This window comes from Filicampus tigris, chromosome 6 (genome assembly GCF_054856515.1).
Source record: "Filicampus tigris isolate MCC_2025a chromosome 6, RoL_Ftig_1.0, whole genome shotgun sequence".
NCBI lineage: Eukaryota > Metazoa > Chordata > Actinopteri > Syngnathiformes > Syngnathidae > Filicampus > Filicampus tigris.
Window position 1 is genome coordinate 28,090,706 of NC_141222.1, and position 14,680 is coordinate 28,105,385.

The following is a 14,680-nucleotide window of genomic DNA, read 5'->3' on the forward strand; positions in this document are numbered from 1 at the left end:
TCGTTTAATCTTTAAGTGCATTACTATATTTTTCAACACTAATTACTTGTTAAAGTTTTGTGGCTTTGTACAATCAGTGGGATCAGTTGCAATGCATATATGGGAATGATAAAAATGAATTGCACATTTGTCGAAGGAAATCTAAGGTGTTTCATGAAATGTTTTGTAAAAGGAATGTTTATTAAATTGCAACATTTTCCGAATGTTCTTGTGCTTCTTTACACCAAAACGGAGGATACATGATATTTTGGTTATTTATAACAGAGTATGGTATAATTATAATGTTCCGGCCCACTTGACATCTACCGAGGCCGTATGTGGCCCACAATGTGAAATGAGTTTGACACCCCTGGTTTAAATCCAGAGCTTGTTGACTCTGATGCCGCCTGACAACTTCCTATCCGCTCGCCCACCCCCAGCCCGGCGTGTTTGCCCATAGTCGCCATGGTAACGCAATGCAGCCACCCACCTGTCCACGGGCATCCGCTTGGAGGGCATCGTCGCGTGGCTCAGTGGCGGCATCGCTTTCATTCCCGAATGCTTTGGTTGCCTGCAGCCCTATGTGCTTTATTTCCCGTTTTACAAGCTGTAAACATCGACTTCTTCAGCTTTGACGGCTGCTAATGAAAACCTTTCTTCGGCGCCAGCTAATGAGCGGGCCTTCTTTGCGACGCCGTACGTCAAAGTACCGTAAACGTCTAATTTGCTCCACTCGGGAATTGAATGCGCAATTGAATTTTTTTTCTTTTTTTTTGCCCTCAAATAAATGTCAAGTCACAATATTAGAAACTGCTCTCGCTGTGATGTCGTCCTGTGCTGTTGTTGTACGTCGCTGCACAACAAGAGAATGAAACAGGCCCTCCATTTACATGGCGAGTCCCGTACCTTCATCAGACCGGACCGCATACTCTGCATACACGCTTAGTTGAACAATTTGCGTTGACCTTCTTTTGAATTCCCAAGTCGGAATTTGTCAAATTTGCCCAAAAATGTCCGTTTCAATGCAGCATGGCTGACTTCCTGTTCAATTTTGAATACAGGGCCTTGTGACATTCTTCTGTGTCCTCTTATGATAGACATGTCCACCTAATTTCATGGTGATTGGGCTATTTTTTGATTGGGAGGAAAAAGACAACATATATTTCAGATTGAAGAAATTGACTTGTTTAAAGAATGACTTAAAGTGTAGAAAAATATGCGCCTTTTATTTCGAAAGCCGTTTTTGAGAAGGTGACATTTTTGGTCAATGGTACAAATAAGGTAGGGTATTTAAAGTACTTCTCAAGGCTTCATCAACACTTTGATTTCTAATCAAAGTGCCACACTTTCAATCAAGATTGTGTCTTGGCTCTCACCGCATTGATCACAAGCCAGCCAATTAAAAGATGACTGGCCTTCCTCATGCAGGTACCCAAAAAAAAAATGAGAGCCCTTCACTTTCTAATTGGACTTCTATGGAGAAATTGCCGCAGACGATATATCGAATTAGTGCCAGCAGCGAATAATGCGGCGAAGCAGTTCAAGGTTTCATGGTGACACGTTGACACCATGCGAGTTTCCACTAAAACTCTTCAGAAATGTTCTTAATTAGGACAAATAAACGTTCGCAGAAGCACCAATGTCGGGCGCTTTTTTTTCTGTCGGCTCGCCACGTCTAAAGATCAAAGGCTAAGCTTGGCGGTGCGTTACCCACGTTCCGCTTCAAGCGCTCACTTGTCACTTTGAAAAGTTTAATTGTTCACCGCAAGCGCCATGATGAAATCAGCGGAGGCAAACGGCTTCCCGCTCGTATGGAGTCCTTCGATATTTAGTGTTCAAGTGCTATACAAGACGCTGATTGGAATATGAATATGGAAAGGCGAGTGAGGCGCTGATTCCGACATTGTTCTGTGCAAAATGCCAAAATCTGCATTTAAATTGAAACAAGCTCATCTGCATTTTGCATGCATTTATTCAATTAAACCCCGACGTCTCCCTTTTTTATTTTTATTTATTTTTTTCCTCCACTTCCCCACCTCAACGCACCAATCGACAGACCTGATGTTGACTGATCGTCGCTGAATGTTACAGACGGCCACTTCCCCGCCGTCCTCCACACACGCAGAGAAGAAAATGCAAATTCTTTGCATCCGACTTGGTTACATGTTTCAAATTTTGGAGCAATTGGACAAAGTCTCTGGGATGTTTTGTTTGGAAGGAACCCTGGAAAATGAGCCAAAAACATGTGGCTTAGTGAAATTTATTATGAGGGGCTGCATTTCTGGAAAACGAGCCTAAAAAGGCCACTTTGAATGGCAGGCGTTATCTTTTCAGTCATGGCTTCTTGAGACTTTTTTTGGTGTGTCTCCCCATGATACACGTGCCTACCAAATTTCATGTGGTTAAGTGAAGCTTCTTTTGGGGGCTACATTTTCTTTGACTTTTGTGTTTTATGGCGCGTCACCATGAAATGACAAAAACTGTTTTTTTTGGGGGGTGGAGGTCAATTCAGCATTGCTCATCTGCCTAGCATACGTAATTCAAATTCGGTAACAATCTTGACAAAATGTCGTGGAGAACTTTTGTCTTTGAAGGACCGGTGGAAATTGGCAAAAGGAAAAGGAACCTCAAATGTCTGCTTCGAACCAAAATGGCAGACCTCCTGCAGCCCCTGGAAAAAAATGACATCACTCACTTTAAAAGTTTTCTCGCCAGTCCCCTCTCTCTCGTCTTTGACCACTTTGCTTTGGAAAGCACGTCGTCGTCCAGCAGGAGGGAGACCAGGGGAGTAGCGCCATTAGCATTCAGGCAGCACGCGGCTCCTGACTTGGATGAGGTCACTAATAAGCCCCGCCCTGCATCTCAAGCCAGGGAGCATTGATTTCCTTTAATTGGATAGACAAATGAAAAGAGCGGATGAATGGCGTAGCGCTCCTTCTTCTTGGAAAGGAAGCCACTTTCCAGAGATGATTTGGTGGCGTCTTTCACACAGAACCCAGCAAAGCAGGATATTGACTAGTGGCAAATTTTGCGTTGATCTTGTTGATCATCAAATTTGGGTTATTCACATAATCGTTGCAGCCCGAGTCAGGTGTTTACGGTAACGCCACTGTGCACCAAAGCTGGCTAAGTTGGCGCGTCAACTTGATACCTTAAACGCAGAACAACTACCTGGGGAAAAAAGTGGAAACTTCCTTGCTTTCATAAAGGGCTCTGGCCATTCTCATGACGCGCTTCAACTTGAAGACTCTCCTGCACTCAAACAAGCGTGTTGTTTTCATAAAGGTCAGAAATTGCTGAGCACACCCGACGCCGGCGCGGCTGATGTCTGGAATTGCAAACGGCCGTTGATAAGGTCACGATTGAAATAGCTCGGATTTAAAGGAAGCCCACGACGACCTTTCCCTCGCGGCTTTGGGACTCCTCTCTAGGCACGTGACGCAAAGTCAAAGCGTGCTAATGCTAGCTCACTTATTTGTAACGTATCAATTGATGTTTTCATCATTTCGTATTAAGCAGAACAATATTGTCCAGGGGAGTCCCACCGTTGTTCCAGTGTACCTTCCTGAGCTGACTTTTAGACAGCAAAGTAATACTGTCGTAAGTACATCAATTCCTAAAAAGAAGACAAACTCTTAAAGTTGCACTTTATTCATAAAGAAGACCAATAATTGACCGACTTTCCTAAAATGAGGACAAACAATTGCTTTTGGTCTTGAATTAAAGATAAAAAATCTGACAAATTATTGATGTTGCCCTTCCCTTGTAAAGAAGACTATTGACTTTTGACTTTCCTAAAAAGAAGACAAACTATTGATATTTGTCTTTACCATAGCAAGGAGTAACAGTGGCGCACTTTTCTTAACAAGACAAAATTTGTTGGACTTGAGCAAAAAGAAGACAAGATATTGATATTGCGCTTTCCTGATAAAGAAGTCAAATGATTGCTTTTGGAGTTGAATTTTTTTTGCAGTTGAATTTTTTTTTTTTTAGCAGGTGAATTTTTTTTGCAGTTGAATTTTTTGAGCAGGCCAATTTTTTGCAGGCCAATTTTTTTTTGCAGTTGAATTTATTTTGCAGTTGAATATTTTTTGCTGGCGAATATTTTGCAGCTGAATTTTTTTCAGCTGAATTTTTGCAGGCGAAATTTTTGAATGAAATGTTGAATTCCAGTGCTGAAAAATAGTTAGTGTTAGGAATTTTGATGGTGAAAAAATTCTGTGTTAGAAATTCGATGATAAAAAAAATCAGTGTTAGAAATTCGAATTCAAACTCCGACGGCACAAATTTACTTCCATAATGTTGGACTTTCCTAAACTGTAACGGACCCAAGTGTAAAATGCCTTCCTCATTACGCAATGGGAAAGTGGAGCTCCGCGTTACTTGACGTCTGCTGGGAGGGCAAACTGTGTGGTCTCCGTGGTAACTGTGCATGTGCGCGCGTAGTCAGTGGACCACGATGTCTGTATGATACTCTGGTCGACCTCCAGTTTTTTTCCCTCATAAGAAATAATGGAAAAACTTTGGCCGTCATAAAATACAGTATGTATAAACTGTACCGGCACTGTTTTAACATTCCATCCATCTCTTTCCTATAGCGCCTATCTTCAGACGAGTAGCAGGTGAGCCGGAGTGCCAGTTGGGTTTTCAGTGAGCCAAGCGGGAAGCACGCCGGTCTAGTCAGCAGTCAATCACGTATAGGGCGAGGTCTTTCTTTGTCCTTGTGTTTACGTTGAGGTAATATGAAGACGTTTGCGTGAGTTCCCACAACTTCCCAGCATGCCGCTGGGCTCCCCTGGCAAGCGCCATCCCTCCCTGATTTCCTTCCTTCCTTGACGAGATGTTTTAATTACTCCATCCTTCGTTTCCCTCATCACTTTCTCCTCCACGCCGTCGCCCCGAGCTGCTCCGTCTAATTAATCCACGCAGATTTACACACACACGCAGACGCCATCTTGACGATTCTCCCAGGAGATGCTGGCAACCTGACAAAGTGATGCTGCTTTACTTCTTTCAGTTCACTTTTACTTTGAGAGTGTGTGCTTCGTATATGTATGTGGATATATACAGTGTATATATATATATATATATATATATATGTATATATATATATATGTATATATATATATATATATATATGTATATACCCATACATATACAACATACATATATATATATATGTGGGTATATATACATGTGTATATATATATATGTATGTATGTATGTATGTATGTATGTATGTGTGTGTATATGTATTAGGGATGTGCGCGACTAGTCGTTTATCCGTCTACGATTTATCAAACGTTTAGTATTTTACTATAAACGGATAAACGCGTCATTAAGAATCACCCATCTTGTTCCTCCCCCGCACGCACGCACGCACGCACACATAAGGGGCGGGGACACTAAGTTTATGGAAGAAAAGTAATTTCAGATGTCGAAGCTACCACGAAAAACAACGTCACAGTTTGGCAGTATTTTGATGCAGCAGATGACAACAAAGTCGTCTGTAGGCTTTGTAAGCATAAACCCGCTTACAACCACTTTCCCGGCGGAGCGATGAGAAACCTCATCCAAAGTAAACCTCGATGCGAACCTGCAGGTCGATGGCGGCGGGGCCAGGCAGACGAGCACCAGAGCGTTCGGTCCAGCCAGGCGCTGCGATGCGAACCGCGCAGCAAAGATTAGCCAACTCATTTGTAAAATGACGCGATATGCTGCCGCTTTCTTTTGTTGAGGGCAAACGGTTCGAAAAATGAATGCTGTGTATCGAGCCCGAGTAGGCTACAGTTGCAAAACGATTACGCCCCAACTCCAGAGTAGCCATAACCAAATGAAAGAGGAGATAGATACTATAGATAGATACGGGTTCCGGATACAATACCGGAACTTAGATGTAAGCAATCCATCGTTAATGTAATGTAGTAGTAGAAAATTGAATGCATACATTTTTTGATGGTTGTTAGAAAAAAGATATTTTACATTTTTACAACACATTATTTAGCATGGTGGGTTTTTTTTTTTTCAAATCTTGCACACAAGCAATGTACAACATAAAAAAAGAAAGAAAACTAAACCAAACTAAAACGAAGCATTTTTGAAAAACTAAAGCTAAAAGTAAGCCTTTAACCTGGTTGCGACCACCAAGAAGCTTCTCAACCGAAGTTGTGTTGGGGGACAAAAAACGTTTGTTAGTGTCAAATACATGAAAGGAAATGAAAAACTGCATCGTGTGTGTGTGTGTGTGTGTGTTAGGGTCCATCGGGAAGCATGGAGCTGATGGAGACGGCCTTCTCGCGGACGCTGGGCAATCTGGTAGACCTGCACCTGCACCACCAGAACAGCATCCCCGTGTTCACGTCCACCCTGACCATCGATCTGTTCGGACGGCAGACTGTCGTCGCCTGAACCACGTCCAGCGGCGCCTTTTTCACACTTTGTAATTGAGGTTTTTTTGTTTTTGTTTTTTTTTTTTTTAGTTATTTGTGATTTTTCCTTTTCTTTTTTTTCATTCTCCTCCAGGGGTCCGTTTCACAAAGCAGGTTTAGTGAAAACTCAGTCTGCCTACCCTGAAATGAGGAAACGGACTTTTCCGTTTCATTATGCTAATGATCCCGTACATGGATGAAGGTGCAGCGTTCCTATGCAAAGAATTAAATATTCATCGCGAGAGCAGACCGCGCAGTGATGTTTTAGCATTCCTAGGAAATGATCTTGAGCGGCACGTTACACGTGGCAGTCCATCATCTACATACACTGAAAAATGTTTCTGTTAAATTTATTCAATTTTATTCCTTCGTGGCTGCACGAAATCTAATCATCTGAATCCATTTTTTTTTAATGAACTACACTTCTACTTAAAATGTAGCTGTCTCCAGATTATTTTATTTTGTGCAACCACCTGCCAAAATACAATTGAGTAAATTCAACCTTTTTTTTTTTAGTGTACCCCCATGAGATTATGCCGATCAAGATCTTAACTGTTTGAACAATGATTTTATATTTCATCAGGTGTTCGGTGCGTTTCTCTCCATGAAATTGCACCTAAATTAGGGATTCTTCGATAGATCGGGTACCGATAATGATCGGCCGATTTTCGTGAAAAATGCCGTGATCGGCATATCAAAGCCTTTTATTGCCGATCAAAAAATCCGATCACCCGCAGCTCATGCTTCGCAGCCTACAGCCTTGAGACCAGCCTGCTCACCCCCCCCCCTTTTATCGAGTGAAGCCTGCATGTGACTATTTTTTTCTACTTTGATTATATTCTGAACCATGCAACGTTTAGGTGGCATGTTATGTATTGGACTTTTTGCATAATTCAGTTTTTTGAGACGGCTGATTATTTTGCTCTGTTAAAAACTGTGTTACTAAAAGCTGTTTTTTCAATTATCTTTGTGACAGAGTAATTGTTGTATTGTGCCAGCAAGGGTTTTGTATTTCTTAATGCTTTTGAAAATATCGATTTTTTTGTCAAAATGACGGCAATAATATGGCTGGAATCGGTATCGGCCGATCTCACTCATGCATGTTCGGTATCGGTGTCATAAAACCCGATCGGAACATCCCTAACCTAAATGAAATAAATTAATAGGCGAAAGCAAGCAGTTTTCCTCTGTTATATTGTTATAGCAAAAATATTGACTTTGTGCAGCAATGTTCTCCCACGCCCCTTCCTCGTTGCCATGGTGACTCGTCGAACCGGGGCTCCACTCATGATGTCTTTTCATAGTTGTGCGCACGCGCTTAACTCCGGGTGAAGGTATTCCGAGTTGAGTCAACTGATTACTGGAACTGCAAACTGAGACTTTCCCATCAGAGAGAAGATCAACTGTGACTTCAGGATTAGACTCAGAGTTTGATGAACCTGCTTTGTGAAACGGAGCCCAGGATAAAGTGCAGTTGAACACACGTTTGTTTGTGGAGCAATCACACGGTATGATAATCAATAAAAGGAATAACATTCCAGGGTCAAGCATTCTCCCATGTTTACGTTTTGGATTTATAATTAGTTTGAAAGCAATAATTAATAGTTTGAAAGCATAATTTGAAACCAAAACCCTAGATTAAAACGCCTGGCTATATACCCTTACCACGTTTTTCGCAAAAAACACCTTACCCCATGTATTACATAAATATATATATAAATGGCATGTCCGAGATTTGAACCCGGGCCCTCAGTTTTACAATACCGCGACTTTAACCTCTCAGCCAGTAGAGAGCTGAAAGCTGGGACTGCTCATAGTTTTTTACCACGTTTTTCGCAAAAAAACTCCTTTCCATAACCTTACCATTACCCTTACCACGTTTTCAATTAGGGTTTCAAACTAGGGTTAGGGTTTCTAATTAGGGTTTCAATCTAGGGTTAGGGTTTCAATCTAGGGTTAGGGTTTCAAACTAGGGTTAGGGTTTCAAACTAGGGTTAGGGTTTCTAATTGGGGTTTCAAACTAGGGTTAGGGTTTCAATCTAGGGTTAGGGTTTCAAACTAGGGTTAGGGTTTCAAACTAGGGTTAGGGTTTCTAATTAGGGTTTCAAACTAGGGTTAGGGTTTCCAATTAGGGTTTCAATCTAGGGTTAGGGTTTCAAACTAGGGTTAGGGTTTCTAATCAGGGTTTCAAACTAGGGTTAGGGTTTCAAACTAGGGTTAGGGTTTCAAACTAGGGTTAGGGTTTCTAATTAGGGTTTCAAACTAGGGTTAGGGTTTCCAATTAGGGTTTCAAACTAGGGTTAGGGTTTCTACTTAGGGTTTCAAACTAGGGTTAGCGTTTCAAACTAGGGTTAGGGTTTCAAACTAGGGTTAGGGTTTCAAACTAGGGTTAGGGTTTCTAATTAGGGTTTCAAACTAGGGTTAGGGTTTCAAACTAGGGTTAGGGTTTCAAACTAGGGTTAGGGTTTCTAATTAGGGTTTCAAACTAGGGTTAGGGTTTCCAATTAGGGTTTCAATATAGGGATAGGGTTTCAAACTAGGGTTAGGGTTTCAAACTAGGGTTAGGGTTTCTAATTGGGTTTCAGACTAGGGTTAGGGTTTCAAACTAGGGTTAGGGTTTCTAATTAGGGTTTCAAACTAGGGTTACGGTTTCAAACTAGGGTTAGGGTTTCTATTTAGGGTTTCAAACTAGGGTTAGGGTTTCTAATTAGGGTTTCAAACTAGGGTTAGGGTTTCTAATTAGGGTTTCAAATTAGGGTTAGGGTTTCTAATTAGGGTTTCAAACTAGGGTTAGGGTTTCCAATTAGGGTTTCAATCTAGGGTTAGGGTTTCAAACTAGGGTTAGGGTTTCTAATTAGGGTTTCAAACTAGGGTTAGGGTTTCCAATTAGGGTTTCAAACTAGGGTTAAGGTTTCCAATTAGGGTTTCAATCTAGGGTTAGGGTTTCAAACTAGGATTAGGGTTTCTAATTAGGGTTTCAAACTAGGGTTAGGGTTTCCAATTAGGGTTTCAATCTAGGGTTAGGGTTTCAAACTAGGGTTAGGGTTTCAAACTAGGGTTAGGGTTTCTAATTAGGGTTTCAAACTAGGGTTAGGGTTTCAAACTAGGGTTAGGGTTTCTAATTAGGGTTTCAAACTAGGGTTAGGGTTTCCAATTGGGGTTTCAATCTAGGGTTAGGGTTTCAAACTAGGGTTAGGGTTTCTAATTAGGGTTTCAAACTAGGGTTAAGGTTTCCAATTAGGGTTTCAATCTAGGGTTAGGGTTTCAAACTAGGGTTAGGGTTTCAAACTAGGGTTAGGGTTTATAATTGGGGTTTCAGACTAGGGTTAGGGTTCCAAACTAGGGTTAGGGTTTCTAATTAGGCTTTCAAACTAGGGTTAGGGTTTCCAATTAGGGTTTCAAACTAGGGTTAGGGTTTCAAACTAGGGTTAGGGTTTCCAATTAGGGTTTCAATCTAGGGTTAGGGTTTCAAACTAGGATTAGGGTTTCTAATTAGGGTTTCAAACTAGGGTTAGGGTTTCCAATTAGGGTTTCAATCTAGGGTTAGGGTTTCAAACTAGGGTTAGGGTTTCAAACTAGGGTTAGGGTTTCTAATTAGGGTTTCAATCTAGGGTTAGGGTTTCAAACTAGGGTTAGGGTTTCTAATTAGGGTTTCAAACTAGGGTTAGGGTTTCCAATTAGGGTTTCAATCTAGGGTTAGGGTTTCAAACTAGGGTTAGGGTTTCTAATTAGGGTTTCAAACTAGGGTTAAGGTTTCCAATTAGGGTTTCAATCTAGGGTTAGGGTTTCAAACTAGGGTTAGGGTTTCAAACTAGGGTTAGGGTTTATAATTGGGGTTTCAGACTAGGGTTAGGGTTCCAAACTAGGGTTAGGGTTTCTAATTAGGGTTTCAAACTAGGGTTAGGGTTTCCAATTAGGGTTTCAAACTAGGGTTAGGGTTTCAAACTAGGGTTAGGGTTTCTACTTAGGGTTTCAAACTAGGGTTAGGGTTTCAAACTAGGGTTAGGGTTTCTAATTAGAGTTTCAAACTAGGGTTAGGGTTTCCAATTAGGGTTTCAAACTAGGGTTAGGGTTTCAATCTAGGGTTAGGGTTTCAAACTAGGGTTAGGGTTTCCAATTAGGGTTTCAATCTAGGGTTAGGGTTTCAAACTAGGGTTAGGGTTTCTAATTAGGGTTTCAAACTAGGGTTAGGGTTTCCAATTAGGGTTTCAAACTAGGGTTAGGGTTTCAAACTAGGGTTAGGGTTTCTACTTAGGGTTTCAAACTAGGGTTAGGGTTTCAAACTAGGGTTAGGGTTTCTAATTAGAGTTTCAAACTAGGGTTAGGGTTTCCAATTAGGGTTTCAAACTAGGGTTAGGGTTTCAATCTAGGGTTAGGGTTTCAAACTAGGGTTAGGGTTTCCAATTAGGGTTTCAATCTAGGGTTAGGGTTTCAATCTAGGGTTAGGGTTTCAAACTAGGGTTAGGGTTTCAAACTAGGGTTAGGGTTTCTAATTGGGGTTTCAAACTAGGGTTAGGGTTTCAATCTAGGGTTAGGGTTTCAAACTAGGGTTAGGGTTTCAAACTAGGGTTAGGGTTTCTAATTAGGGTTTCAAACTAGGGTTAGGGTTTCCAATTGGGGTTTCAATCTAGGGTTAGGGTTTCAAACTAGGGTTAGGGTTTCTAATTAGGGTTTCAAACTAGGGTTAAGGTTTCCAATTAGGGTTTCAATCTAGGGTTAGGGTTTCAAACTAGGGTTAGGGTTTCAAACTAGGGTTAGGGTTTATAATTGGGGTTTCAGACTAGGGTTAGGGTTCCAAACTAGGGTTAGGGTTTCTAATTAGGGTTTCAAACTAGGGTTAGGGTTTCCAATTAGGGTTTCAAACTAGGGTTAGGGTTTCAAACTAGGGTTAGGGTTTCCAATTAGGGTTTCAATCTAGGGTTAGGGTTTCAAACTAGGATTAGGGTTTCTAATTAGGGTTTCAAACTAGGGTTAGGGTTTCCAATTAGGGTTTCAATCTAGGGTTAGGGTTTCAAACTAGGGTTAGGGTTTCAAACTAGGGTTAGGGTTTCTAATTAGGGTTTCAATCTAGGGTTAGGGTTTCAAACTAGGGTTAGGGTTTCCAATTAGGGTTTCAATCTAGGGTTAGGGTTTCAATCTAGGGTTAGGGTTTCAAACTAGGGTTAGGGTTTCAAACTAGGGTTAGGGTTTCTAATTGGGGTTTCAAACTAGGGTTAGGGTTTCAATCTAGGGTTAGGGTTTCAAACTAGGGTTAGGGTTTCAAACTAGGGTTAGGGTTTCAAACTAGGGTTAGGGTTTCAAACTAGGGTTAGGGTTTATAATTGGGGTTTCAGACTAGGGTTAGGGTTCCAAACTAGGGTTAGGGTTTCTAATTAGGGTTTCAAACTAGGGTTAGGGTTTCCAATTAGGGTTTCAAACTCGGGTTAGGGTTTCAAACTAGGGTTAGGGTTTCTACTTAGGGTTTCAAACTAGGGTTAGGGTTTCAAACTAGGGTTAGGGTTTCTAATTAGAGTTTCAAACTAGGGTTAGGGTTTCCAATTAGGGTTTCAAACTAGGGTTAGGGTTTCAATCTAGGGTTAGGGTTTCAAACTAGGGTTAGGGTTTCCAATTAGGGTTTCAATCTAGGGTTAGGGTTTCAAACTAGGGTTAGGGTTTCTAACTAGGGTTTCAAACTAGGGTTAGGGTTTCCAATTAGGGTTTCAAACTAGGGTTAGGGTTTCAAACTAGGGTTAGGGTTTCTAATTAGGGTTTCAAACTAGGGTTAGGGTTTCCAATTAGGGTTTCAATCTAGGGTTAGGGTTTCAAACTAGGATTAGGGTTTCTAATTAGGGTTTCAAACTAGGGTTAGGGTTTCCAATTAGGGTTTCAATCTAGGGTTAGGGTTTCAAACTAGGGTTAGGGTTTCAAACTAGGGTTAGGGTTTCTAATTAGGGTTTCAATCTAGGGTTAGGGTTTCAAACTAGGGTTAGGGTTTCTAATTAGGGTTTCAAACTAGGGTTAGGGTTTCCAATTAGGGTTTCAATCTAGGGTTAGGGTTTCAAACTAGGGTTAGGGTTTCTAATTAGGGTTTCAAACTAGGGTTAAGGTTTCCAATTAGGGTTTCAAACTAGGGTTAGGGTTTCAAACTAGGGTTAGGGTTTATAATTGGGGTTTCAGACTAGGGTTAGGGTTCCAAACTAGGGTTAGGGTTTCTAATTAGGGTTTCAAACTAGGGTTAGGGTTTCCAATTAGGGTTTCAAACTAGGGTTAGGGTTTCAAACTAGGGTTAGGGTTTCTACTTAGGGTTTCAAACTAGGGTTAGGGTTTCAAACTAGGGTTAGGGTTTCTAATTAGAGTTTCAAACTAGGGTTAGGGTTTCCAATTAGGGTTTCAAACTAGGGTTAGGGTTTCAATCTAGGGTTAGGGTTTCAAACTAGGGTTAGGGTTTCCAATTAGGGTTTCAATCTAGGGTTAGGGTTTCAAACTAGGGTTAGGGTTTCTAATTAGGGTTTCAAACTAGGGTTAGGGTTTCCAATTAGGGTTTCAAACTAGGGTTAGGGTTTCAAACTAGGGTTAGGGTTTCTACTTAGGGTTTCAAACTAGGGTTAGGGTTTCAAACTAGGGTTAGGGTTTCTAATTAGAGTTTCAAACTAGGGTTAGGGTTTCCAATTAGGGTTTCAAACTAGGGTTAGGGTTTCAATCTAGGGTTAGGGTTTCAAACTAGGGTTAGGGTTTCCAATTAGGGTTTCAATCTAGGGTTAGGGTTTCAAACTAGGGTTAGGGTTTCTAATTAGGGTTTCAAACTAGGGTTAGGGTTTCCAATTAGGGTTTCAAACTAGGGTTAGGGTTTCAAACTAGGGTTAGGGTTTCCAATTAGGGTTTCAAACTAGGGTTAGGGTTTCAATCTAGGGTTAGGGTTTCAAACTAGGGTTAGGGTTTCCAATTAGGGTTTCAATCTAGGGTTAGGGTTTCAAAATAGGATTTGGCTTTCAAACTACGCTTAGGGTTTACAACAAAGTTACGGTTTTAAAGTAGGAATTGGGTTTCGGTTTGGCAAAAAGCGAGGTGGCCCCTCCTCGAACCCAAGCACGCAGTAATGACCATTTTCACGGATGCGAGGTCTGATTGAGCCGCGCAGCCTCCTCATCTTGATTTCATCAGCTCGCTCGAAAACAGCGCGCTCGCTGATAGCTCATGAATATTCATGAGCCGCAACAAAGTTGCTGAGCTTTCTGACTGGTCTGCATGCCTTGTGCACAACGCGCACACACACACTCTCAGTGAGCCCTGTTTAAAACATCGTCATTCAGCTCCATGTTTCATGCATCCCAGCATGCTTTTCCCCCCTTTTTCTTGTTCTTTCCAACAGAGGTGTCGTGAAGACCCTCGGGATGACCCATCACTTCTTCTCCTTTCTGTCTAAACCTTCCTCTTTTGATGTGAGCGTCTCTCTCTCCTATTCCAGATAAAACGCAGATTTAACGACTCACCCGCCGCAATAAAAAGTAGCCCGTGTAATGATTGACATGTCGACTGATCAATAATCAGGAAGTCACACAACGACAATCATTTCGTACTGCGTGTGATGGCTGACAGGCACGCGGACCAGGAAATGGCTAAACCAAGTTGTAATACCACCGCACGCCTGTAGGGGGAGCCCTGTTATTTTGAGTCCATCCATGGCCATTAGTCCTCGAGGGATTATTCTCAAGTGTCGTTGGGAAAGCACTTTAAATGTGTTTGGACAAAGCGTCCTCCATTGCACTTCACTGCAATTTCCCATCGGCTATTATGTGCTAGCCCAACAATTAGCGCGACAATTAAAGGCTTCGGAGTGTGCTGAGGATGAGGAAGAGGGAGGATGATGATGATGCGCCTCCCTGTTATGGGTTATGGCACCCCCATCTTAGGGTTTGGGTTAGTTTAGGATTCTTTGGTTTCGGTTTGAGGTTCATTTTAGGGTCTGGATTTTTCTTGGTGGGATGTTTGAGTTGGGAGAAGTGTTAGTTGTTTTTTGGGGGGGGAGAGGGCACTTGGAAGTTAGGGATTAGTGGTGTTCTGATTTGGTTTCTCATTGGAGTTGAAGGATTGGCCTTTTCTAGGATGGCAGGGAAAAAACCCTGCTTAGTCCTTTGAAGACACAAAGGCGCCATACATAAATCATCTGACATTCTCAATATTGGTCCTTCCTGAACAGGGATAGAGTAGCGAAGCACGCTTAAGGATGTGGTCCTCGTTTACGACCCTCCACCAGCACGCGCAAGGTGACCCTGGACACGCACACACGAAAAGTG

The 14,680-nt window shown here is 41.7% G+C and overlaps 1 protein-coding gene across 1 annotated transcript in view; it reads left to right on the plus strand.

The window, feature by feature from the left end:
• mad1l1 (mitotic arrest deficient 1 like 1) overlaps positions 1 to 7,954 on the plus strand; it is a 43,006-nt gene extending 35,052 nt beyond the window's left edge. Inside the window, exon 18 of the mRNA XM_086034682.1 lies at positions 6,235 to 7,954. Coding sequence (XP_085890808.1) covers positions 6,235 to 6,387 — 153 coding nt within the window. The 3' untranslated portion in view covers positions 6,388 to 7,954. The remainder of the gene's footprint in view (positions 1 to 6,234) is intronic.
• The last annotated feature ends 6,726 nt before the right edge of the window (positions 7,955 to 14,680 follow it).